This window comes from Podarcis cretensis (assembly GCF_951804945.1).
Source record: "Podarcis cretensis genome assembly, chromosome: 4".
In the NCBI taxonomy this organism is placed as follows: domain Eukaryota; kingdom Metazoa; phylum Chordata; class Lepidosauria; order Squamata; family Lacertidae; genus Podarcis; species Podarcis cretensis.
In genome coordinates this window covers 42,005,684-42,032,281 of record NC_137173.1, presented here as the reverse complement: position 1 = coordinate 42,032,281, position 26,598 = coordinate 42,005,684, and the positions used below count along the sequence as shown (strand labels likewise).

Sequence of the window (26,598 nt, the reverse complement as noted above, 5' to 3'; positions counted from 1 at the left end):
CCTGAAGTGTATGTAACCTGAGGTACCAGTGTATAATATTCCGATAATAGCAACACATAATGGGTGTTATGTAGATGCTGCACAACAAATAAGTAACAGCTGGTGTCTTAAACTGCTCATCTAAAGGCTCTAAGTTTCTTGCATCGCAGTGGCCTACTTAGTGAAAAGTGAAATAAAAGATATCCCTGTTTTCCTATATACTGAAAAGTGTCAGTTCACAATAATTCAAATCGCACCACGTGAAAACTTGAATGGAGTGTATATATCAATTTGACAATATAATGGTTGTCCTGGAGTCCCCCTTCCTTTTCCATTTTAAGGTAACTCTGATGGGCAAATGGGAAAGGAGCTTATGAGTAGATATGCACCAAATGCGTATAAGGAAACAAGTCAGATTTTGCCTCCACAAACTTGCTGCCTATACTGTCTTGGAAAGCCACATGAGTTAAGGTGAAAGAGAAATATTTAACAACAGTCTCCCCCCCCCCCCCTCAAATGGAAATGCTCATCTCTGGGCCACAGCTTCTTACACCTCCGGAGACACTTTGGAAATGGGTGGCCGTACTGGGTGGTGCCTGTCTTCCTCTTCTTCCTCCTCGTCCTGAATCTCCTCTTCAGCAGGTCCCCGTATTTTTACATCAGGTGGATGATAGCCATTTTCTGTCTCCCTAATAATTTGGTGCAGAAGAAGATGGATTTTCAGTTATCTGTATTTCTTAATTTTAACTGATGCCTTAGTATTATAGGAAAGAGATGGGGAGTGCAAGCCTGTTGGTTCTCCTTGATCTCTCAGTGGCTTTTGACACTGTCGATCATGACACCCTCCTGGAGGGGCCCAAGGAAATGGGAGTTGAAGGTACCATATGAGACTTGTTCTGTTTCTACCAGAAAGTACCGTAATACTAGGAAATTACTACTCGGCCCCATGGCTTTTGAGGTTTCATGAGTCTCCCTGTGGAGATCTGTGTGCTACCACCATCATGTTATGCTTTGCCCATGTATGTAAAAACAGTAATTCATGAACAAACCTGAAAGTGAAGACTGAATTGGTTCTTGTTAACAACTTAACTTCAGAGACAGTTGTTTAATAATTTAGTTTGGCAAAGAGGTGTCTCTGACCTACTGGGTAAATTTCCATTTGCTTAAGCTTTCCAGAGCCCCCTCACATATGTTGTTTGTTATGCATACTAAAAAGGACTAGCATGATGTAAATGCTAGACACTTTAACATTAAGTCGTGCTACAAATCTATTTCTGAAGTCAATCTCAAAATATCCTTGTGTGGTTTCCGAGCCAGCTTTATTTTATTTACTCTCACGATTGCCTAATCTCACAGGAATAACCTCCGTTTGGAGAATTCATATGGTATAAATCTCCATTTGCAACATTTTCACAGCATAATTTCAAAATTGGTAATATAAAGTTGGGACTTGCTGTTATGAAGCAGGAATTCATGAAGAAATGGTAAAGCCACGTGCATTTAAACCTAATTGTTTATGTAGCTACCCTCAATGTTATAGTTGGTGGATCAAAAGAAAGTGTGTTTTAAACACCTCCCTGGTAGCAGGTAGAAATGGACATCTTGAGCTGATCCATTTTTCTTGCACACAAGTAGATCAGCAATTCTACTCCCATCAAGTATGTATGAATTTTTAAAGGGAAAATCACCCCCCCCCCAAAAAAAATAAAAATCTGCAGATTGAAACTGCTTTGGAACTATTTACCAAGGGGTCCAAAGCCTTTCCTCATTCTTTTGTTTAAACCAGAGCTTTTCAAGCTGTGCGTCACAACATATTAATGTGTCAGCTGCAGCGTGTAGGTGTGTCACACAAATGCTCCCCACACTCCTCCTGGGGCTGAAAGGGGTTAGTTCAACCTCCAGTTTGTTAGTAAAATGAATTACTGTGTCGCAAAATGATGCATGTTCAAAAAGTGCGTCACCAACTTTAAAAGTTTGGAAAGCTCTGGTTTAAACCATTTCTACCTGCTGCTAGCAGCTAGAAAGCTCAGCAGTAGCTGTGCTTGTTGGGGAAGTGTTGAGTACAAAGCTATTGGAAGTAGCAATAACAGGGACATTGTAGGGGGGGGTAGAGAGAGACGGCTGCCTCAGAGGTGCATGCAGTATGTAATTTCTCCATGCTACTTTTATTCCACCCCCCACCTAATGAAAGGCACTCACGTCATCTCATAGTCTTTGTCCTTCCCATTTTTGCAGCAACAACAGTAAGCCACAATGGCAATAATAATGACAACAGCAACAAGCCCACCAACGACTCCACCAAGTAGGGCAAAATTCATGGATGCTGTAGAAGAAAATACTAGCATTAGTCACCTCATAGCTGAGAAACAAAATCTCTTCCTTTGGGGAAGAGCTCTTACTACTGTTCTCGCTCTAGCCTGAGGGTGGCTCTGGCTAAATATAATATGACAAATGAGCAACTTGTGAATGACAAGCCAGGAAGGGGGCTCATCTAGGTTGAATTAGATGGTTTCTGTAGAACAGGATTAGGGAAAGTCTGGCCCTCTAGCTGCTGTTGGGGTCAAATGAATAACAGAGTTATGTGAAAATGGTCACTCAAAACTCCACACACCCCAAGGAAAATTACCAAACAGTTTCTCAGTGGTTCACTGGCAGTAGGGTAGTTTACTACTTAATTGGGGGGGGGGGGGTGTTTCAGCACGTTGGAAATGGCAGCTGCCACCAAGAACAGCAATAATGGGGGAGAATAGTCGGGGGGGGGGGAAATGCAAGGGGGGGGCTTTTCTAGGGGGTGAGTGAAAATTTTAAATAAATTTTCTCAGAAAAATGACTGCTCTACTTAAAAGCAGAATAAAAAGGAAGTAACTTGCCTTTTGTGTAATAAACATGCTGATAAAATGGCACTGATAGAGAAAGCCGGTCTTTTAAAAAAATCATTTTTTAATTCACTGAAATTAATTTTATCTCAAATTCTATTGTATTAGTATTTGAATAATTTAAAATAGGTGGGAAGATGCAAGTTAAAAGGTCGCTTTAAAAGAAACATGGCTAAAATGTCATTTGGCCAGAAAAGTGATAAATAGTAAAGGAGGTGTGTGAGGTATAGAGGAATGACAGTAGACTTGTTTGATCAATATGCTATTACACACATCAAAACCAGGCCTTTTAGGGAAAATAGATAGCTGAGTTTTGGTGATCTACCAATGTGGTGCTGTTTTGGTTTGTTTTCAAAAAAGAGGAAGAGCCTAGAGGAAATAGGGTGATTTGATGGTCCTATGTAGACACTCCCTAAAAAGTGAGCAAACAAAGCATGGCTATTAGGCAACAAATACCTAGGGTGGAAACATAATCAGAGCCGTACGTCATCATAAAGTCTTGGGCTTATTCTCAACTGCAGCCACATCTAAGCTTTGCAACTAAGCAAAGTGAGACTAGTTCTTAAAATGGGACGTGGGGTTGTTTAGGGACTTAAATGCTTTGCCGATCAGACTACCATAGCCATGCTTTCTTCCCCCCCCCCCCCCACCCTTGCATGTTGCAATCTTACGTGGTGTGACATTAACAGTGATGTTGCATGAACTCTCTCCGATAGAGTTTTTGGCAAGGCAGATGTAGTAGCCAGTGTTGTCTATAGAGATGTTCTTCAGCATAAGCACTCCTGATGCAAAAGAGAAGATGCAAAGGGTCATCATTATTTAGCAGGTGCAAATAGAATCAGTGTCTTCAGCCATATTGCGGTTTTAAATCCACTTTATGTGAGGAGTCTTATGGACCCTGGATGATGGTTTCATAGTGACCAGAGCATTGCCCAGGAGCCTCAGCTCTGGCAAGGATCGATTGCAGAGAAGATGCAGGCAAGCCACACATGTGGTTTTGCTTACTGCATTGTCACCATGTGTTCCCAAATGCAGTCCTTATTCTGTTTTGGCGGACCAGTCAGTATAGGCGGCCATTGCTCCAATTTTATTCTTGCAACAATCCATGAGATGGGTTAAAATGAAAGAGAGTGACTAGCTCACTACTGAAGAGGGATTAGAATCCAGTTTAGTGCACAATGCTGGCTTTCTGATAATGCTTGTGACTGAGTTAGCAGTTCCACATTTCACACCACATAGAAACTAGGCGGGTCGTTGGAACAACACGAAACCCCGTTTGTTCCGTGTTTTCACTGTAGCACAGTTTTCAATGTTTTATGTACTTTTCCCATGCAACTTGCATTAATCCTAACATGGATACAGATACATGCAAGAATATGCCAGGCCTATCCTCTGCCCTCCATTACGGGCTCCAATTGCAGCAATAACTGGACACTGCTCTTTAAGTTGTACTTTTCTGATCTTTCTTTGTAGATTTCTTGACTGACAATTTAATATATAAAAATATGGGCCAGAGTTAAATCTTTATTCTGAAGCAAAATGAGAAGAAAACAATAAACTAACTAATACTGATTATGTCAGTATTTACACTGCCTGACTAGGATCCTATTTTCTGGTGTAGTGGTGCCACCTATGGGCAAAACTGGTGAACAACGAGCACGTTTTGCACACATTTTCTTTGCAAATCTTGAGCTATTTTAAGGGCTTACTTAGACAATCACAACGAAGCATGTTTTGGGGGTGTGCAATCTGCATCCACAAAGGCTAGCTGAAGAAGTATTGAGAAAAATATGTAGGCTACCTAAAGCAGAGTACAAAATGAGATCAACAAAGCTTTTTAAAAAACCAAAGGCAGCTAAATATATATATAAAATCTCCAGCAGGTGCCTAAAATATCAACAGACTGTGAATTCTGGAGCAGTGGTTTCAGCACACTACCATCACCTCCCCATAAATGTACAACAAACATTATATGGTACACATAAAAGTGTAAGCAGTTGAATAGGCCCACATGAGCAAGGTGACCCCTCAGCCAAGTTGGTCGCTGGCTGTTATGGGCTTTATGTACTAATTGGGAAATTTTGAACTTGACCAAGTTACAAACCTGTAGACTGTGCAGATCTTTGAGGACAAGTATAATATGTGGACAAGATCTCGCTTCTGGTCCCCAATCATAGAGCCGCACCCTGCACCAACAGCAGTTTCTCAATCAGGACCAAGGGAACCCTTATGTAGTGTGTTGCAGTAATCCAGTCTTGAAGTTACCAATATCTGGACTACTGTGGCCAGGCCATCCCAGTCATGGAACAGGCAGCTGTTGTATTTTAATTTAATTAAAATGGTTCAATTGTTTTGCAGGTTTTAGCTTTATTTACAATTTTATTTGCACACCACTTAGCTCTTTGATTAAGTGGTTCAAAAATCATCTAAATTAAATAAATAAGTACCAGCTAAAGATGGTAAAATGTACCCCTTGCTACCAAGACCACTAAACCTCCAGGGACAAACCTGGATCCAGGAAAATGCTTAGGCTTGCTCCTTCAAAAGAAATGCAGCCCTCTTCAGAGCAGGCAGTTGGCCAGTTTCTCATGCACCAGAATCATAGATCCATAGGGCCTCTGTCCTGTCAGAAATTAGGCTCAATTTATTTCCCCTCATCTAGCTCATCACTGCATCCAGGTACCAGCTCAGCTCCTGTATGGCCTCTCCTGATTCGGATGTTATGGAGAAATAGAGCTGAATGCCATCAGCTTACTGACAGCATCCTGTCCTAAATTCCTTCACAACCAGTCCTAATGGCTTCATATAGATCAGAAATAGCATTGGGAATAAAACAGCACCCTCCAGTGTCCTATGGCTTAACTGCCAGGGGCTGAAAAACAATCTGCCAATGCTATTCTTCGCTCTATAAATAGGACTAGAATACTGTAATACTGTGCCCCTGATATCCAGGGTCAAAGGTATCAAAAGCCACACATAAATTGCAAAGGAAGCAAGGTCATACTCCCCTTGTCCCATTCTTCATAATGGTCATCCATCAGGCTGACCAAGGCTGATTCAGTCCCGTCCATGGCCAGGTTTGAACTCGGACTAGAGTTCGATAATCTACACAATTCAAGAATGACTGTAAGTGCCCCATCATAACCCTCTCAGCCACATTTCCTAAAAAGTGGGCATTAGCAACTGGTCAGTAGTTAGTCCAAAGCAACAGATGGGGACAAGGCTTCATTATGAGTGGCTGCAGGAACCATCCCCTCAAGCAATGAAGCATTAACCATGTTCCCGACCCAGCAAGTCTGCTACATTTAATAAATCAAGAACTTCATAACTTATAAACTAGCACTATATGCGTTGGCAGCTAAGAAGATCAGGAGAAAAGAACTAAATAAAATAGCGGTCAACTGCAAAGGTGATTCAGACATTTAAGCTGGCGCATTCTACCTGAGAACCCCCTGCTATTATATCATATGCAACAAATAATTTCTAGGAGATGTGATTGTTGTTCTTTGTATTCACAGTGCCTGGTGTTTTTATGGTTTTTATGGTTATTGTTGCCTTTCTTTTTGTTTCCTTTGTGAATGATATCATGGCCTTTGGCTAGTGAAATAAAGTTTATGAAGATGATGAATAAACCAAGAGGGGCAGAGATCAAGGGGGAACAGAGGGTAGCAAGTATCTTGCTGACATCATTAAGCTGCATAAACATCAAGTGATCTCACAGCATCTGATAGGGTAGTGGCATTGGACACTTCAGCTAGCGCTACATCGGCCCTGGAATCAGCATCCCAACAGAGCTGGTTAGGTTTGTGCAATGCTGTTCAACATCAAATGCAAACAAATGTATGTGGTTTCACGTTAAGGAAACAGTAAGATACGCAGAGTGCAGGGCTGCCCTCTCTTTCTACAGTGATATAATCTGTTCCAAGACAGATGGGTGTGCAGCAACCTCCCACGTACCCAGCCTGACACATGTGGGCTTAAAAAATCTGGATCTCTTAATTGCTATACAAGAAACCTGGTTGTGTCAGTGCCACAAGGGAGAGCTTGGAACAGGTGCATCAGAGAACTGGAGAGGCCAGAGCATGATAGAGTCCTCCTTAGCACCACTTGGCAGGAGGAGAGAGAAGCAACTAGATTGCCCATTAATTACAAGCCCCACTGTGGCTAATGGCCTCATGGTGAACAATTGTCTATGTTCACCCTACATTAACTAATGTATGTTTTCGAAGTAATGATTTTAATCACTGTGAGAGAAGAACCAGGCAGTGAGCATGATTCTGGATTCATTGCAATCGAGCTAGCACTAATTTTCAAGGTCTGTTGGTAGAATTAGGGGCCTGCCTCTTGCTGAAATGAAAGTCACAAGAGTGCCACTTTTGCCTTGTTGCATCCAGAATTTATTACAGTAAACTCCCAATTTATGTGGGGGTTACGTTCCAAGGCACCACGCTTTTAAGTGAAATTGTGTATATTTGAAGCACCATTGAAAAAGCCTGCAATTACCCCATTTCGCGCCCACCATGTTCCACTCCTTTTTGTGAAGTTTTTGAGTCAATTCTGGGTTCACACATATCAGGTGTGCCTAAAACGGTTGCTGCCGTTGAATGAAATCAGGCATGAAGAAAATGGCAGAGATAACCAGTGAGAGAAGGAAAACATTACAATGGACAAGGGAAGATCGCATCTACACTGTGCTTGCTAGATAACACTTTAAGGACTAAATTAAAATGATGGTTTTTCATTCCTCTTTTTACATTAATAATCTTCAAAATATTTGCATGCATTTAAAAACTGAATACAGAAAACCGATTTTCACAAAGTACCAACATCTCACTGGTTACCTGGCGTTACTGTTCCTACGAGTGCTCGTTGTTTGTTTTCTGGATTGTAGCTTTGCCAGGAATATTCAGGTTTGGGGAATCCTTCGATAGAATTGCAGGTCAAGTTAATGTTTTGTCCGAATTCTGTGGTCCCTATAATTTTGCAGTCTGGCTTGGATGGAGCCACTAGATAGGAGGAAAGAATAACTTGAGCAAATTCAGCAACATAAGAATGGAAGCTGTTGTGTTGAGGAGAGCCTAAAACATGTTCTGTCTTCAGATCCCATCACCAGCAGTAATGCATGCTGACCTTCACAAACAACACTGACCCATTACAGTTTTATTCCAAAATCTGCACATCTTCACAATTTTCTTTAGGCACATAAACTGACTGAGTGGGGGCTTAGCAGAAGTGCACATGCGCTGCAGAAGGTATCAAGTTCATACCTCAACTACTCCAATTTAAGGATCAATAGCAAGTCATGGGAAATATTAAAATTATTATTTAGTGAATTTATACAGTGCCCTTCATCCAATGATCATGGGTCAGTTTGCAACAAGATGAAATTAGACATCTGAATTCCTGGAGAACTGCTGTCAGAACACATGGGTAGTGTTATCTGCTATAGAACAACTTCCAACCTTCCTCACTTCTTCATATTCCCATTGAGTGAAAACTTGGTTAAAATATATGGTTGTCTTCACCATTCTTTCCATTAGTACAGTGGAACCTCAATTTTTGAACGTAATCTGTTCCGGGAGACTGTTTGACTTCTGAAACATCTGAAACGCAATATGGAAGCCTCAATACAAAAGGGAAACTCAAAACGGAAGCCGTGTGGCATGTTCGGCTTCCAAAAATAATTCGAAAACCAAAGCAGTTACTTTCAGGTTTTTGACGTTCAAAAGCTGAAACATTCAGCTTCTGAGACGATCAAAAACTGAGGTTCCACTGTAATGAATACCAACAGTAGAAAAAGAGGTACCAGAACTCCCTTTCCCCCTTACAATAGCAATACCTCCTGAGAGGTGCCGGAACTGAGTTCTGGTGAGTTCCGGGTGGGAGGAAAAGCCATGAGTACCAAGTCTAAGATCATGTATGGCAGGTATCTTCAAACTTTTCAGACCCAGGATCCATTTTTAACCCGAACATGCATTTGGGGACCCATTTCTTAATCTTTTACCATATATTTGCATGGTGGCAGTGCTCCTATCATGACTCACCTTGGATTAGGCTACAGTCCACTAGTGGGTCGTGATCCACCAGCTGAAGACCAGTGATCTATGGCACAAACACTACATGATATCATCATCTAGAACAAATGTGCATGGCTGCCTTATGTTGCAGTGGAGCAGTTTTAGCGATCCGAGTACTCCCTGATCATTGCAAGCAGCACTTCCTGCTTGCTGTGCGCTGCTACTGAACTAAGGTGTGAGACTGGTATGTATACAAAGGGCAGAATGCCTTACCAAGGACCAAAAGTTCCAATGTTGAATGTGTCAAGGGAGGATCATCACGAAGACGGACTGAGCATTCATAGGTACCATTGTCATTCAAGGTCACCTGACTGAGGATGATGCCAATGTCATGATTATTTGTATTGCTAGAGAAGTTCACCCGACCTTTATAAGTATCACTAATCCATGTTCCACCATCATCAAGGTACCGGTTAATAAATTCTGCCTAACAATAAGAGAAGAGTATCAGTTTAAAAGACTTAATTACTGTGGCTCAAATCTTTTGTTTGTCACTATAGTATTTTTAAGCACAAAATGAACAAACAAAACACAAGGAGACCCAACCTATCCCTATCTCCTGAACTGTCTCATTGCTGAGGCAATTCAGTAGTAAAAAAAAATCAAAAAATGCATTATAGTAGGGGAAGAAATCACTTTTAAGTGTGTACATTAGTCAAGAGCTGCATACAAATATATGTTCATGATGATGAATTTTCATGAACAAAGCAAACACAAACTGCTGGAAAAATTTGGAGAACTGAATTTAAGACTGGAAAAAATGAGAAAGTGAGCAAACTGAAATTAACAGGTCTTTCCATCCCTACCTCTCAACCCTCAAGAAATACATTTTATGTACATGGTTGTCAGCAGCAGGGAAGATATGATCAGTTGTTTTAGGGGCCAAGTCAATCTGCTGCATTGCCTCCAAACGATCAGTCAAACCAAATCCTTTCCTTTGGAGCCTTAAACATTAGTAGGCAATGCTCCCAGTGCACAATATTCTTATTCAGTGAGTAGTCATGCACAATATTCTTATCCATGTAGTCATGCACAGACCTGGGGTACTGGACATTTAGTTGGGAGTTAACTCCGCTGAACACAGGCAGACTTGCTTTTGAATCATCTGAAGCAGTACTGCTCATCCTGCTCACATTGAATTGAACTGGATAGGCCCTGGGGGATATGTGCCCCCATCTGGAGCCACCAGTTGCTATGCATGATTGGCGGCCTCTGTCAAGTGCTGGATCAAAGCCAAAGTGACAGCCTGATGTTATGTGCCACAAGACTAAAGATCTGGAATTAAAACAAAATTCAGGCTACCATCTGGCCCCATCCTCTTGCAGCCAAGACCAAAGGAACCCTTGAAAGGCTGCTCACTGACAGAGGTCAAAGAGGCTCCTCTGGTGTCTTGGCGCACCTCTTTCTTCACAGAGTGCCATTTTCTCCCAGACACTCATGCATATCATATGCCTTGCACCATGGCTGCCCACCTCTTCTGGCATTTTCATCCAGGCAACAATGTCCCCCTTAGCTGGAGTAACAACAGAGCTTTCATAGGTACATGGTAGGGTGATATTATCTCCTTTCTTCACTTGCACTTGCTTCTGAGGTGTGTTTACGGAGAGGGCGTGAACAGCTGCCACAACTACAAAGAGAAAGAGAGGTCAGAAGGTCCACTGTTATCTTTGTCACTTTGACTGAAATGCCAGCATGCATAAGTTAGGACGCCCTACTAAGATATCGCACACATCTGCATTCCACATCTGTATCTGCCTTCTGTAAGAAACGCGCTTTCTCGCCTGCTCTAGGACAGGGTTGGAGAAACATTTTCCAACCCAAAGGCTGCATCTCCTTAGGACATAGGTAAGCAGGGCAATCAATGTGACCTTTGTACAGTAGGTTACCTTCCAGCTGCACAAAAACCAGAGCTTTCTACATCCACACCCACATTTCTCCCTCCAGGCAAGCAAGAAGCATTAGTTCTTTCCAGTATTAATAGACCACAGATGATCACAAAGTGGTTTGCAGAACAATCAGTAAAACAATTAATAAAATAATAGTAGTCTGTGCATATCACATCAGTTTAATACAGTAAAACATAACACGGGGCGAGAAAGGATCTGGCAGAGCATCTGTGACTTCTCAGATATCTTATTTGTCCCTGTCCCTCCCCCGCTTCCATGAGGCTGAGTTCAATGACTCAGTCAGGGATGTACAGGGGGACAAGGTCCTTTGAACGTAAAGTTTTTATTGTCACCACACCCAGCTGACACATAATGCAGTTCCACTTTTTTTGCCTGCAACTAGTACGATAAGGGATGGCAGGTGGGGGGTTCCATCCACTGTCTCCCACAATTCAGTTTGCACACACAAAACTTATTGACAGTAAGAGCAGCTTGACAACAGCTTGACCACCACCTACCTCTGAATTTTCTGCAACGAGCAAGTGATTAAGCTAGATGGCCCATAAGGCTCCCTACAACTCTATGATTCTATCTATTTGCATATTATCTTATATCTTACATCCCTGATGCACCTGTCCAACTTCCTGGACAGTCTTCCTATCTGTGGAAAGAGCTAGCTTGCTGTTGGTGGCCAAGGCTCTCAGATCCTCTCTCAGCTCAGGGAGCAAACAAGTGTGCCCACAAGGCTTTTTTTCCCCTGGCAGTGTACATTATTATGTTCTGAGGTAACTCAATTGTGCTGGAGAAACCGGTTCCTCCAGGGGTGGGTTCATAATCAGGTCATAAGACCAGCATTCAGAGAGAGAAAAGAGAAAAGCAGAGAGAAAAAGTGAGAGAGCCCAACCAGAGGAATGTCTCACTCAGAAAATTCCGCCCCCCGCACACTGAAATTTAAGTTGAGGGGAGTGTTTCTATAAAAATTCATATATGCCAAGAACCTATCAGAAAGCTGTATTTGTTCTGTAACCAAGGTAACCTGGGAACCCCTTGAACTTCTCCCACGTAATGGGGGATTTAGCTGAGCTTAAAGAGAAGGGGCTCGGGGACTAAGGAATGACTCCCAGTGTTTTTATTTAAAGCACATTTAAAAGACACCCCCCAAAAAAAAAAATCCTGGGGAAATGTAGTTTACCCCTCACAGAACTACAATTCCCAATACCCTTACATTACAGTTCCCGGAATTCTTTGGTTTAAATGTCTATGGCACTGGAATTTTCTCAAGTCTAGAGACCAGAAATTAAAATAAAACTAAGACTACAATCCTATGTCCACATACAGAAAGCCAGTCCCATCAGACACACTAACTAATTCCTTTGTGAGCAAATATACATACATTGTCACCCTAAGCCATTTTGCCACATAAAATAAGACGAGCAGCCACTGGCAACAGGGACTGAAGCACAGTGGAAGCAGTTGGCAAGGAGGCACACTCAGAGTGAGCTTGGATAGCCGGTGGGGGAGAGCCCACCCCAGTTCCTCTCCAAATCTGCTGCCAGAGACAAGTGTCTAATGATAGGGCTGGCCCTGCTTCCATAGGATCCAAATCCCAATACAACACCGAGGATATATAAATCATGGTGGGAGAGCCATAAGCATTATATGGAATCTGGGGAGTACCAGGTAGCAGGTTTAAGGTTTAAGGTAGCAGGTGATGAGAAAGGCCCCTGCTTGAGACCCTGGGGAACTGCTAAAGGCCCATCACAATTCTATCTGGGCTAGATGGACAAATAGTCTGTCCTGGTTTACAGTCACTTCCAGTGTTTTTCTTGCGCTGTGAATAGGTATGTAGGAGAAATCAGATTCAGTTCTCATTTAAAGGCAAGCTTATCTAATTCACACTTTCTGAACGCAAATCAAACACAGCATCTTTTTTTTAAAAAAAACATAAGCATATTACAGTAAATGGCGACACATTTGTAATACAGTTATCATTTGAATTTTGCAATGCAAACCAAGTAATGGGTAGAAAAATGCATACACATAGACACACAATGCACACACACACATATATGTATGTATGTATACACACACAGAGAGAGAAATGCATATATTAGTGAAAATAAAAAAACGAATTCTATTAGAAGAAATAGCTTTGCAACGAAGTGTATATATTAGGCAAAATTGCATAAAAATGTGTATAATAGGAAAAATTTAAACTAAATGCAGATGGATTTTCTTGAGGACTTTAAAAAAAAACTTCAAACTGATGTGGAAATGTGGAGCACTGATTGTAAAAATGAAAAACTGAGAGAAACCAAAATTGACCCATTGCTAGGCATGAAGGCCTCACCCTCTGGTATCCCATCCCCCCACCCCCAAGCATTCTGCTTGACTTCGGGTAGCTTATTTTTCAGGGAGAGAGAAAAGCTTTTCCTGGCAGAGCCATGGAGGGCTAGATTTAGACATCCATGGTTGCAATGGCGAAATATTAAAATGTTGTGCTCTCTATCCTCAACTCATCTGTAACTGAGAGCTTTCTGAACTGCCTTCCCCCACCAAACTCAGAACGTGAGTAGCTTAGGGCTCCAGCATGTAACTAGCATTCCTACCTGGCAACCGTGACACCCTCTCCAAAGGGCAAGTTATTTAGCAGTGGGAATCTTTTTGGCACTTTATTTGTTTGCCATTCTTTTAGGCCACCCTTGATTAATTACATAGGAATCGCAGGGCAGTTTCCAGCATACATATAAAACAACATAGTATATCAGATAACCACATGATTTTGGTTATCCTATCGAGATGGAAAAATGGGGAAAACTATGGAAAACAGATTTAAAATTCACCACGTGCTATCTTATAAAAGAAAACTTTATGAAAATGATCCACAGATGGTACCTGACCCCAAGCAAATTAGCCAAAATAAATAAAAATAACAGTAATAAGTGTTGGAGATGTAAACAAAATGAAGGAACCTTATTCCACATGTGGTGGACATGTCCCCAAATGTAAAAATTTTGGGACATGATTTATGAAGAACTAAAGAAAATCCTAAAACATACATTTTTTAAAGAAAGATGAAGCTTTCCTATTAGGCATTTTAACGATAAGCATCCCAAATGAATATAAAAGAGTGTTTCTTTACGCGACAACAGTGGCTAGAATATCAATAGCAAAATACTGGAAAAGTGAGTTAATACCAACAAAAGACGAGTGGCAATTGGAGTACCTTGAACTAGCCAAAATGACAAGAACTAATAAGAAACCACTCAGGCGACAAGGTAAAAAAGGAATGGGTTTGCTTCAAAAACTACAGTACTTGACTAAATATTGTTCCAAAAATAATACTTGCTTGTACTTATATTAATTTCATGGGGGGGAAATTGATTTAAATGGTACCTTCATCTTTATTGCATTTTTGAAAGCTTCATCTTTCTTTAAAAATGTATGTTTTAGGATTTTCTTTAGTTCTTCATAAATCATGTCCCAAAATTTTTACATTTGGGGACATGTCCACCACATGTGGAATAAGGTTCCTTCATTTTGTTTACATCTCCAACACTTATTACTGTTATTTTTATTTATTTTGGCTAATTTGCTTGGGGTCAGGTACCATTTAAATATTAATTTCATATTAATGGAGGGAAATTGATTTAAATAAAGGAATACAGATTACTGGTAACTAATGAGAAGTGTTGAAGCCGCAAAGGGATAGAGGGAAGTCAATTAACATATTAGGGATTCAAACAAGTTTAATGGAACAGAAAGAAAGTGATTGTAAGGAAAGATAGAAAATAAGGAATATTAATGTAATTTCTTTCTGGGAGCCTTTTGTATAGAATATTCAAATTACGGTTTGTATCCTTTGAGCAATTGTGTGCATCTTTTTAATTCTTTTTTCTCTTATTTGTATTTTTTCTCTTTTTTCTTTTTCTTTTTTGTGTATTCGGGTGAAACTTTTAATTTATTCTTTTCTCTGTAACTTTCAAAAATGCAATAAAATTTTATTTAAAAAACCAACAACATGGTATATCAGATAATACAACATAATGCAATATTTAAACCATCGCCAGCAAAAAGAGGGGCAATTCAGAATATACCAGGAGTTGGAGGCACCCAGTGAGATTTATCTAGTGCTATTTTTTAGAAAAAGAGGTTCTAGAACTCACCACAAATGCCTCCCTTTTTCTCTTATAATGGCAATGATGCCCACCTGAGAGGTGCCAGAACTCAGTTCCATCAAATTATGGCCGAAAAAAGCCCTGAATTTATCCAAAAGCCTAAGAGAACAAGTGTGTTTAATCATCCATTGGAACTACACTAAATTTTTGTCCATTGAGCCTCTAGCGGGAGGTTATTCTAGTCAGGGTGCCACTACAGAGAAGGCCCTTACACATCACTTCGGAAGACAGGCGAACTAATAATTTGTACTGGATGAAGCAAAGATCACCAGTGTTGAAGCAATGATTCTTCAACATCAACTTCGTTGGACTGGTCATGTTGTGCAGATGCCTGATTATCATCTTCCAAAGCAACTACTCTATTCCGAACTTAAAAATGGAAAGCGTAATGCTGGTGGTCAACAAAAGAGGTTTAAAGACTGTCTCAAGGCAAATCTAAAAAAAAGTAGTATAAACACTGACAACTGGGAAACACTGGCCTGCGAGCGCTCCAGTTGGAGAACAGCCTTTTCCAAAGGTGTCACAGACTTTGAAGACACTCAAACTCAGAACGCAAGGGAGAAACGTGCTAAGAGGAAGGCACACTTGGCAAATCCACACCGTGATCAACTCCCGCCTGGGAACCAATGTCCCCACTGTGGAAGGACGTGTGGGTCCAGAATTGGCCTCCACAGTCACTTACGGACTCATTGTTAAAACTGTGTTTATGGAAGACAATCTTACTCAGCTGCGAGTGATCACAAAAGAAGAAGAAGAAGAAGACAGAGAAGGCCACACTGGAAGGAACAACACGGAAGCAAAAGCCTACAAAAACAGAGTCTTGCAGTAATAAGTCCAAGCAGTCATCACAAGGGCACTCAACAGTATGGAGTGGCAACAGTGAAGTTGGCAGCCTTTAATGAAGTCATGCATTTGACATAGTTGATGAGGTAATTGCCAGAAGCAACTTTTGATGAGCTTTGGAAAGCCTGGGCTGCCCTGTGTTTTGTGAAACACTTTCCTAATCAGATTTCTATATCAAGTTTGCTTGGCAACAGGCAGGCAATGGGTTAATATCCTAGGTGCCTTTTCTTTTATCTGTTCTGTTGCGCTGACATTCCCTGACTGGCTTGTAATCCAGTTTCAACATGGGAAGATCCTCGAGAACAAAGCATAATCGCTGCATTTTTCGCTGGGCTTTGACAACTCCCTGTTTTGTTCCATCCTGGCATGCTTCCTTCTGCATCCATTGTATTTCTTTCTCTTTTCTTCCTGTGATGTTCATCACATCGCTAACCGTCAATGCTTTTTAAAATAAAAAATAAAAAACCCTCCGTTGAACAAGCAAGTTAAAATAGGCTAAAAATATGAAATAAATTGGTTTTGGAAACTGATCAAATCGTTTTAAGACCAGCAAATGCAGAGACAGGACTTTAACAAAATTCCACAAATATGGGGGGCGGGGGGTGCCCTATACAATTAAAAGCTTAAAATATTAAGCTTATTTTATAAATTCCCTTGGATGGGTCTAGGGCAGGCATAGGCAAACTCCGGCCCTCCAGATGTTTTGAGACTACCATTCCCATCATCCCTGACCACTGGTAATGTTAGCTAGGGACGATGGGAATTGTAGTTCTAAAACATCTGGAGGGCCAGAGTTTACCTATGCCTGATCTAGGGATACCCAGGAAGCAGAGGACTGAAAAAAAGCTTGTTTGCTAGCATGATGAGCTATCAAGGCATTATGGACAAATAAAAGTAATGGCACTCCAATATAATTCTTTTTAAAAGAAAAACAGTTTTTGGGAGGGGAGAACAGGAAAGATGGGGTGCTTAACCCTTTCCCTGCCTGCTTTATCTCTACTTCAAATCCTCCCCACGTAGACTTCCTTATCCTGTCAGATGGGTGGGATACAATAAATAACAATTATTATAACTATTATGTCTAGAACAGGGCTTCAGGTTATTCATTTTTTTTCTATTGAGGGTCACATTCACTTGGGGATGTTCTTTTGGTCGCTACATGCGACCAAAAGAACATCCCCAAGGGAATGTGCAGGTAGGAGGAGCCAAAAGGCGGGTGGTGAGAGCCAAAAATGAGTGGAGTTTACTGCAGGATTGTATGGATCGTTTGCTCTCAGTGAGAAGCGGTCCAGAAAGCAAGAGTAGCCTCACCTGCAGCATCCAGAGAGCCCTGTGAAATGTGTGTGCCTGCTATAGTTTCCCCTATATGTCACCCACTCTCCTTGCCCTTCCAGTTTCTCTATTCAAAATCCTCTCCTCCCAGAGCTGTTCTTTCGGAAGAAGGTCTTCACAACTTTGTTACATACCTTTGCACAAAATGCAAGTTTGGGGCTATGATCGGGCAAGTGGAAGCATGCTCATATTCGTTTGAGGATCAGCAGGATGATACAAGAGAGAGAGCGCTAGAAGTGTGTCCCAGTCATAAACGGATGTCTTTCATGAGAACTTTAAACAGAAACTTTGTACTAATTTAAATATTTTTTTTCCTGTAATTCTAGAAGGAAATCCATCATCAAGAGAGAGTCGATAGACAGTCAGAAACCATGTGCCAGGAATCCAAGGAGGCATGTCTGTTCAGGGGTGTTCTTTCTGCTCCCACTCTCCATCAGCTCTCTATCTGGCCCTTGGGATTCTCCCCAGACCATACCCCCCTTCCCAGCCACATCCCCTTTCATCAGACCACAACCTTTCTTTGAGTTCTTTCGTCTGGCTGAAACTGGGACAATTGATTCTTGTTTGCCTGGATAAACAAGAGCAGGGGTGTGGGAATGGGCATAGAAACTAGCCTACTGTACAAAGGTAACTTTCACATTTGCTGCCATTCCCACTTTGGCCTTCCTCTGCCCACCACTGGCCTGTGGCTCTGGGAAGACTGCCCAGAAGGAACTGGGATATTTTGGCTGAAAATAGGTCCCCACCCCTGGCATGGGACTTACAATGGAGGACCCTACGAAAGGCAGGGCCCTTGATCACACAGAGAATAGCCTGTATCATACACAGAAAGCTATTGCACGGGTGTCTGTAGAGGCAGAGGCAGCAGGTACGGACAGTTTCTGGGTGGATGGGGCCACGTTGCTGCTGTGTAAACATATGAACTTTGCTCTGTTTGCTTACGACATTTTTATGCTGCCCTTCCTGCAAGGAGATCAGAGCAGCATACATGAATTCCTGCCCTCCATTTTGTTGCCTCAACATTACTATAAGGCAGGTTACGATGAGAAGGGTTGGCTCGCCAAAGGTCACTTGGCACGCTTCAGGGGATTTATGCCAGCTCGCCCCTGTGTCAAACATCCAAACTGCTGCAGTAAGCTGCCTATTTGACTCTTTCAAATCATGAGTTCAACAATTTTAGTATCAGAGTTCAATGAGTAGTTTTCAAAAGTTGCAAAGAATACAGGAGAAATACTTTAGCCAGTTGTTAAAACTCGAACAGAAAGAAAATGTTTAAAAAGTGAAAATGTGATTCAGCTTGGGGGAACAATGGTGTTTTATCACTTGATTATCACAAGTTTCTCACATTCAGGTTATGGTGTTTGCTCCAATTATCACATAACTAAAGGGTTCATGATCTACTTCTGACTTACATTCTAGGTAAATCCACTCTTTATGTCTTAAGAAGGTGCCCAACAGGCACAAATCCCACAGTTAACATGGAGTTCATTTATTATGAAAGGTGTACCTGTTGAATTCTAAATGATCACAGTTTCTCTGTAACTTATTTTGTACTGTATGTCTTCATCCACAGATGGTGAGGCAAGCATTTCAAGCAAGAGTGCTCAAATATGCAAGTGCTCTGTTTGAATCAATGTGAGCAAAATCAACACAAGCACATAACCTACCTTAGTTCTGCCCCCTTCCCTCCCCACCCATCTGAACCAATCCACAAAGCAAAAAAAACAAAAAATCCTACTTCGGGAGATGGTGGCAGGACCTCACTCCCACCCCAGTGACATGAGAAACATATTTTTCTACCAGGGGCAGTATAATCATATCCCAGGATCTTTGGGAGGAAAAGATGCCCCATACATTGCTGCTAGCTAATCCATTCCCTCTACCACAATCATCTCCCCTTTCCCTAAGATAAGGGTTTTTCTGCCTTAGGGAAGAGGAATGGGGTATGTTCTCAGCAGTAGAAGACATTCCCATCAACTTGATCTCCCCCTGCCCAGAGAACCTGGGACTTGGCTAGACATCCAAGGATCTCTGGAAGGAAATGATGCATTCTAGATGTTCACACTGGGAACCTGGAACTTGACTCCAAGAGGACAAGAGATAGCGCATCAACAACTGATACATGGGACATCCTATTAGGAATCCTGGGACTTGCAGTCCTAGGTCCCAAATGAGAAAAGGTGCTCTGCAAATCATTGGTGTTCAATGCCTCCAACAGTATCTCCACTTTCTTCACCTTTCCTAAAACAGGTTGTCTTGCCTTGGGGAAGCAAGAGGTTATGAGAAGGGTGGGTCCTTGATGGAAAAGGTGACAAATGATCCCACAGATGTGCTGAGATTCCTTGCCCCCTCCCACTGTGGACCTTTAGCTGCATTGATGGGAGTGCCACTTAATCCTCAGGGTAAAGGCTTGCCCCTGGATAATTAAGATTAGCAGAGGGGAAGTTCTTGTAGTGTTCCAGTCAAGCACTTCTAGGGTGAGCCAGTTGGTTGCTCATCCCTAGTGAGGCAGGCCAGAATTCATCCCACAGTTAAATGCACTTTAGGTCTCCTTGCCACACTTCCTGTCATCTGAGTTTTGTCACCCACTATGTCAGAACAAGTCTTTATGGGTTTCCCATATTTTTGTGCCCAGGAATGGGGTACATGTTTTTGCATGGGGGGGCGGGATAAAAGAAGTGACAATCTAGCTCAGAAAATACTGTAGTGTGTGCTGTGTCTCCTCACTGTACAAACATCAGTAGCAGATTGCACAGAAAAGTGCTGCTCAGGTCATAGCCCAAGTCCCGCCAAGGTATCTAATCCTGAATGAAATGAGAGTATGCAACACTGTCCCATCCATCACTTATTCTTTTCTTTCTCTTTTTAACACTGATCACTTTTGTGGCAAATAGCCACACAAAGAGGTGTGAGCTTGCATCCTGTATTACTGTGGATTCTTTTTAATCTATTCTACTGGGGAGCAGGGAAGGGAGAAACAATGCATAGTGTAGTGGTTAAGAGAGTAGATTATGACTCAGGAACCCAAGCCCCCCGCCCCCTCAAATCCCATCTCCATCATAAATCCGTTAGTTATCCACCTGTGGCAAGCTAGGAAAGGACCATAACTCAGTAGTGCAGCAAATGTACAAGGTTCAACTTTGGCATCTCTGGATAAAGGATCTCATGTACGGATTCTGAAGTCTTAGGGATCCACTATGAATTAGAGCAATACAGTACTGAGCTAGGTGGACCAATGTCCTCACTCTGTATAAGGAAGCTTCATATGCTTAGGATTTCTCCACTTAACCTAAGTGGAGATACTTCATTCATCTAAGAAAACCATTTCAGAATGTTCCTTTCCTCGTGTCAATGCACTGCAAACAACTTAGGATAATTAAAATCTTGGCAGAGCAGTGTGCCAGGGTAGCCTTCCTGCTTCTGTGTTTCTGTTTTAATCTAATCCTAGATGAACAGTCTGGCACTGCTGTTGCATTCTGGTAGCCCACAACATTAAGGGAATAATTTAAAGAAACATTAAAAAGTCAACATTTATAAATTGGTGTGGTCCTAGGTCCTGTGCTGCTTAACCCTGGAAATATCACAAAGGTACCCATAACACTGCTTCTTCATCCACATTCTACGCAGCTGTTGCAAAATACATAGAGGTGCCAATGGGGGAAAAAATAACATTTTCTCAACAGCAACAAAGAATTGTATGAGTACAGGGTCAGTGCAGTATCCCAGTAACAGAAAGACTTTATGGGAGACACCTAGATCCTGCACAACAGATTGGTATCTACTATAAATTTGTTGGACTGCAAGGCCTGAGATTTGTACGATGAAATATCCATGGGCACCTTCTCCCTGTCCATCGCACTAGCATACCACTGGTAGGCAAAAAGTAGTACTCACCTGCACTGAGTATAAACCATGTTACTTCCTTGTTCGCCATCATGGTGTGCTTTTCTCCTCACCCAAGCAAATATCCAGGTAATGAAAGATAAATCTGAAGTTTGAGGGAAGGACAACCTGCCTTCCTGCTGTTGCCTGGACTGTCTCCCCTCTTCTGTGCTGTATGTGCTGTTTCTGCTTCCTTCCCCTTTCACCCTTGCTCACCTTCCCGCCCCTTCAAACTAGGAGGGCAGGCTGTGTTCTTATCTTTTCCCTTTCAAGCTGAAGGAAACTACCCTGCCTGTTTAATTGATCCTATCCGCACCTAAGCAAACAACCTATCATTCCTGATCCCTTCTGACAGACGAGTACACAAAGGAAGCAATAACGTATCACAAACGCCCAGGTGAAAGTGCTCGTGCAAGTACCATGAGAAAAATATTATGGTAAGAAGACCACGCTGCTGCTGCTGCTGCAGGCACTACAATTTTTATGGTGATTATTCAAGAGTGCTGCTTGCTTCAGCCATTAAAGACATCAAGACTAGGTGTTATCTGTGGCAGCCTAGCCTAATTTCTATTCATTCTGCTAACCTGACAGATGTGCTACAATATTTTGTTTATTCAGCACTGTTTTCATGTTGTGTGCTGTTAAAACACTTTCCACTTTCTCCACCCACTGTGCTGCAATTTACTGTCTAGGGTACATTTATAGCTATAGCTCAGAAAATCACTATTATGTTTCTGGAATCCTGGCTTTTCTTAATTTTCCTCAGGCACCACCTGTAGTTGCCTGAAACAGGGGCCAAAGGGTTGTGTTACCTCTCACAAACCCTTGAGAGATCACTGTATTGTTGCTATCATATATTTCTGCTTCACTCACATACAAGAGTACCAGAAATGTGTCCCTTTCACAATACATAGAAAGTTGAACTTTGGTGCAAGTTTGGAACACATTCTGTGTACACACAAGACATCACAACTATTAGAAAATTCCAGGTATGGAGTATTTTTGTGTCCATTGTTTGAAACTGAGGGCACTTCCAAACTGTCTTTAATTTTATGTAGGATTATATCCATACAGAAAATTCAGGTTACAAAAGTAAAGCAGGTTTGGAGTTCCTGCGCTCATTTTACCATTACATTTTTGACTTCTTCGTCTTTTAGGTGCCAATTTAATAATAATTTATACATTTTAGACAGATTTTTTTTTATTTGAGAGTTCTTTATCTAGTTCAGAAATTATCTTGTCAAACCCATTTTCCATTTTATCTTGTTTAAAAATTCAGTTGAGTTGATGATATTGTAGCCAACTTACACCAGTATGTTTTAATGTGTCATAGTCCTTCAGTCCCCCTTCATGGATCACTGCCTTGCCGTGGCGAAGGGGCTTGAAGAACTCAGAGAAGCTATGAACTATGCCGAGCAGGGCACCCAAGATGAACAGGTCATAGTGGAGAGTTTTGACCAAACGTGATCCACCTGGAGGAGGAACCGGCAAGCCACTCCAGTATCCCTGCCAAGAAAACTCCATGGACAAAGACAACAGGCATATAAAAGTTATGACGCTGGAAGATGAGCCCCTCAGGTCGGAAGGCGTCCAACATGCTACTGGGGAAGAGCGGAGGGCAAGTACAAGTAGATCCAGAGCTGATGAAGCGGCTGGGCCAAAGCCAAAAGGACGCTCAGTTGCGGATATGCCTGGAAGCGAAAGGAAAGTCCAATGCTGTAAAGAAAAATATTGCATAGGAACCTGGAATGTAAGAACCATGAACATGGGTAAGTTGGAGGTGGTCAAAAATGAGATGGCAAGAATAAATATTGACATCCTGGGCATCAGTGAACTAAAATGGACGGGAATGGGTGAATTCAGTTCGGATGACCATCATATCTACTACTGTGGGCAAGAAACCCGTAAAAGAAATGGAGTGGCCCTCATAGTCAACAAAAGAGTGGCAAAAGCTGTACTGGGATGCAATCTCAAAAATGATAGAATGATCTCGATACGAATCCAAGGCAGACCTTTTAACATCACAGTAATCCAAGTTTATGCACCAACTACTGGTGCTGAAGAAACTGAAATTGACCAATTCTATGAAGACTTACAACACCTTATAGAAGTGACACCAAAGAAGGATGTTCTTCTCATTATAGGGGATTGGAATGCTAAAGTAGGGAGTCAAGAGATAAAAGGAACAACTGGCAAGTTTGGCCTTGGAGATCAAAACGAAGCAGGGCAAAGGCTAATAGAGTTCTGTCAAGAGAACAAGCTGGTCATCACAAACACGCTTTTCCAACAACACAAGAGACGACTCTACACATGGACATCACCAGATGGGCAGCATCGAAATCAGATTGATTATATTCTCTGCAGCCAAAGATGGAGAAGCTCTATACAGTCAGCAAAAACAAGACCTGGAGCTGACTGTGGCTCAGATCATCAGCTTCTTATAGCAAAATTCAAGCTTAAACTGAAGAAAGTAGGAAAAACCACTGGGCCGGTAAGATACAATCTAAGTCAAATCCCTTATGAATACACAGTGGAAGTGAGGAACAGGTTTAAGGATTTAGATTTGGTGGACAGAGTGCCTGAAGAACTATGGATGGAGGCTCGTAACATTATACAGGAGGCAGCAACGAAAACCATCCCAATGAAAAGGAAATGCAAGAAAGCAAAGTGGCTGTCCAATGAGGCCTTACAAATAGCGGGGGAGAGAAGGCAAGCAAAATGCAAGGGAGATCGTGAAACATACAGGAAATTGAATGCAGATTTCCAAAGAATAGCAAGGAGAGACAAGAAGACCTTCTTAAACAAGCAATGCAAAGAAATAGAGGAAAGCAATAGAATGGGAAGAACCAGAGATCTGTTCAAGAAAATTGGAGATATGAAAGGAACATTTCGTACAAAGATTTCCATAATAAAGGACAAAAGTGGAAAGGACCTAACAGAAGCAGAAGACATCAAGAAGAGGTGGCAAGAATACACAGAGGAATTATACCAGAAAGAAACGGATGTCTCATATACCCCAGGTAGTGTGGTTGCTGACCTTGAGCCAGACATCCTGGAGAGTGAAGTCAAATGGGCCTTAGAAAGCACTGCAAATAACAAGGCCAGTGGAAGTGATGGTATTCCAGCTGAACTATTTAAAATTTTAAAAGATGATGCTGTTAAGGTGCTACACTCAATATGCCAGCAAGTTTGGAAAACTCAGCAGTGGCCAGAAGATTGGAGAAGATCAGTCTACATCCCAATCCCAAAGAAGGGCAGTGCCAAAGAATGCTCCAACTATCGCACAATTGCACTAATTTCTCACACTAGCAAGGTTATGCTTAAAATTCTACAAGGAAGGCTCAAGCAGTATGTGGACCGAGAACTCCCAGAAGTGCAAGCTGGATTTAGAAGAGGCAGAGGAACCAGAGACCAAATTGCAAACATGCGCTGGATTATGGAGAAAGCTAGAGAGTTCCAGAAAGACATTTACTTCTGCTTCATTGACTATGCAAAAGCCTTTGACTGTGTCGACCATGGCAAACTATGGCAAGTTCTTAAAGAAATGGGAGTGCCTGATCACCTCATCTATCTCCTGAGAAATCTCTATGTGGGACAAGAAGCTACAGTTAGAACTGGATATGGAACAACTGACTGGTTCAAAATTGGGAAAGGAGTACGACAAGGCTGCATTTTGTCTCCCTGCTTATTTAACTTATATGCAGAATTCATCATGCGAAAGGCTGGGCTGGATGAATCCCTAGCCGGAATTAAGATTGCCGGAAGAAATATCAACAACCTCAGATATGCAGATGACAGAAAGTGAGGAGGAATTAAAGAACCTTTTATTGAGGGTGAAAGAGGAGAGTGCAAAATATGGTCTGAAGCTCAACATCAAAAAAACGAAGATCATGGCTACTGGTCCCATCACCTCCTGGCAAATAGAAGGGGAAGAAATGGAGGCAGTGAGAGATTTTACTTTCTTGGGCTCCATGATCACTGCAGATGGTGACAGCAGCCACGAAATTAAAAGACGCCTGCTTCTTGGGAGAAGGGCAATGACAGGCCTAGACAGCATCTTGAGAAGTAGAGACATCACCTTGCCAACAAAGGTCCGTATAGTTAAAGCTATGGTTTTCCCAGTAGTGATGTATGGAAGTGAGAGCTGGACCATCAAGAAGGCTGATCGCCGAAGAATTGATGCTTTTGAATTATGGTGCTGGAGGAGACTCTTGAGAGTCCCATGGACTGCAAGAAGATCAAACCTCTCCATTCTGAAGGAAATCAGCCCTGAGTGCTCACTGGAAGGACAGATTGTGAAGCTGAGGCTCCAGTACTTTGGCCACCTCATGAGAAGAGAAGACTCCCTGGAGAAGACCCTGATGTTGGGAAAGATGGAGGGCACAAGGAGAAGGGGGCGACAGAGGACGAGATGGTTGGATAGTGTTTTCGAGGTTACCAGCATGAGTCTGACCAAGCTGCGGGGGGCAGTGGAGGACAGGAGTGCCTGGCGTTCTCTGGTCCATGGGGTCACGAAGAGTCGGACACGACTAAACGACTAAACAACAACAAAGTCCTTCAGTCATAGTTGGTTATCTATTCTTCTAAGACTGTACTTTTGAGATAAGGAAAGTGGCATGTTCCAGTACGGTACCAACCCAGTAGGGTAACCTAGTAAATCTGGGGTTCCCATCCTATTTCTGTCTCTCTCTGTTGCCCCCCACCCACTAATGTGCTGCCTAGGCCAAGGGGTGTGGGATTCTTAGACCCTGACTCAGTATAAGGCATATTCCTATGTTCTGAGTTACCTCATGGGAATGAAAGAATATTAATCTCCTGAGGTCCCCTAAGAGGACCTTTATTCAACCATTTGTCTTGTTCTGTGGTAATCCAAGATGGCTCAGAAGAAATGCGATGTGGGGTGTGGGATAAATGGGTAGGAAAAGCTTAGCAGAAATGACCATGCCTTGCTGTTGTAACTGCCTGCATTGCAAAGAAAGAGGAAACTCGTGGCAATAAGTCAAGTTAAGAAATCACTGAGAGTAGCCGAAAGATAATGCCTTATAAGGTACTAGGAAGGTTTCTGGGTGACTTGGAATCGCGAGGAAAAATGGAGAACAGTTAGAAAACAATTGAGCATGCTGAAAAAGGCTATGAATTTTGGTCAAACCACCCCTGGTGGAGCTACAGCTAATCAGCATGATCATGAGATGTATGTAATGGAGGGGGTACATATCAAGGGGGAAATACGAAATAGGCGGCCCGGAAAGCCTGTAAACTGCAGTCTCCTAACCAACAGGAGAATGTAGGAGGGAAATTCGGACTGACTATAGGGTATAAAGTACCTTTAACGTACTTTAGGGGGCCTCCCTCTTTACAGCACAAGCTGGGGAGTTGCACATGCAGCGCTGTCTTGATAATAAACATTTGGTTTTGCCTGATCTCGGTGTCAGACTCCTTCTTATCATGCAGCAATTGATTCCCTCTGGGGAAGATCCCTGGGGCAAATTTGTCCAAAAGGGAGAGGGGGGTGGGGAAACGGGATGACAAGGACTAAAATTCTGAG

The 26,598-nt window shown here is 42.1% G+C and overlaps 1 protein-coding gene across 2 annotated transcripts; it reads right to left on the bottom strand.

The window, feature by feature from the left end:
• Positions 1-134: 134 nt before the first annotated feature.
• On the bottom strand, positions 135-21,352 carry GPA33 (glycoprotein A33). 2 transcript variants are annotated; one of them, XM_079974635.1, is made up of 7 exons: positions 21,066-21,352; positions 10,405-10,559; positions 9,299-9,359; positions 7,697-7,861; positions 3,527-3,637; positions 2,179-2,302; positions 135-668 (listed from the first exon to the last, which is right to left on the bottom strand). In XM_079974635.1, the coding sequence occupies exons 1-7, from the start codon at positions 21,106-21,108 to the stop codon at positions 527-529; spliced, it is 801 nt and encodes a 266-aa protein (XP_079830761.1). In that variant the 5' UTR covers positions 21,109-21,352; the 3' UTR covers positions 135-526. The 2 variants fall into 2 exon arrangements, with proteins under 2 accessions (XP_079830761.1, XP_079830760.1); XM_079974634.1 differs by having other exon boundaries at positions 9,146-9,359; positions 21,066-21,350.
• Positions 21,353-26,598: the final 5,246 nt, after the last annotated feature.

Excerpts from the sequence above, each read along its gene's own strand:
- GPA33 (XM_079974634.1), bottom strand. The coding sequence starts at position 21,108 with ATGATGGCGAACAAGGAAGTAACATGGTTTATACTCAGTGCAG. Across the intron at positions 10,560-21,065 it reads ATGGTTTATACTCAGTGCAG|TTGTGGCAGCTGTTCACGCC; the intron begins GTGAGTACTACT and ends TTCTCTTTGTAG. Across the intron at positions 9,360-10,404 it reads GGATGAAAATGCCAGAAGAG|GCAGAATTTATTAACCGGTA; the intron begins GTGGGCAGCCAT and ends TCTTATTGTTAG.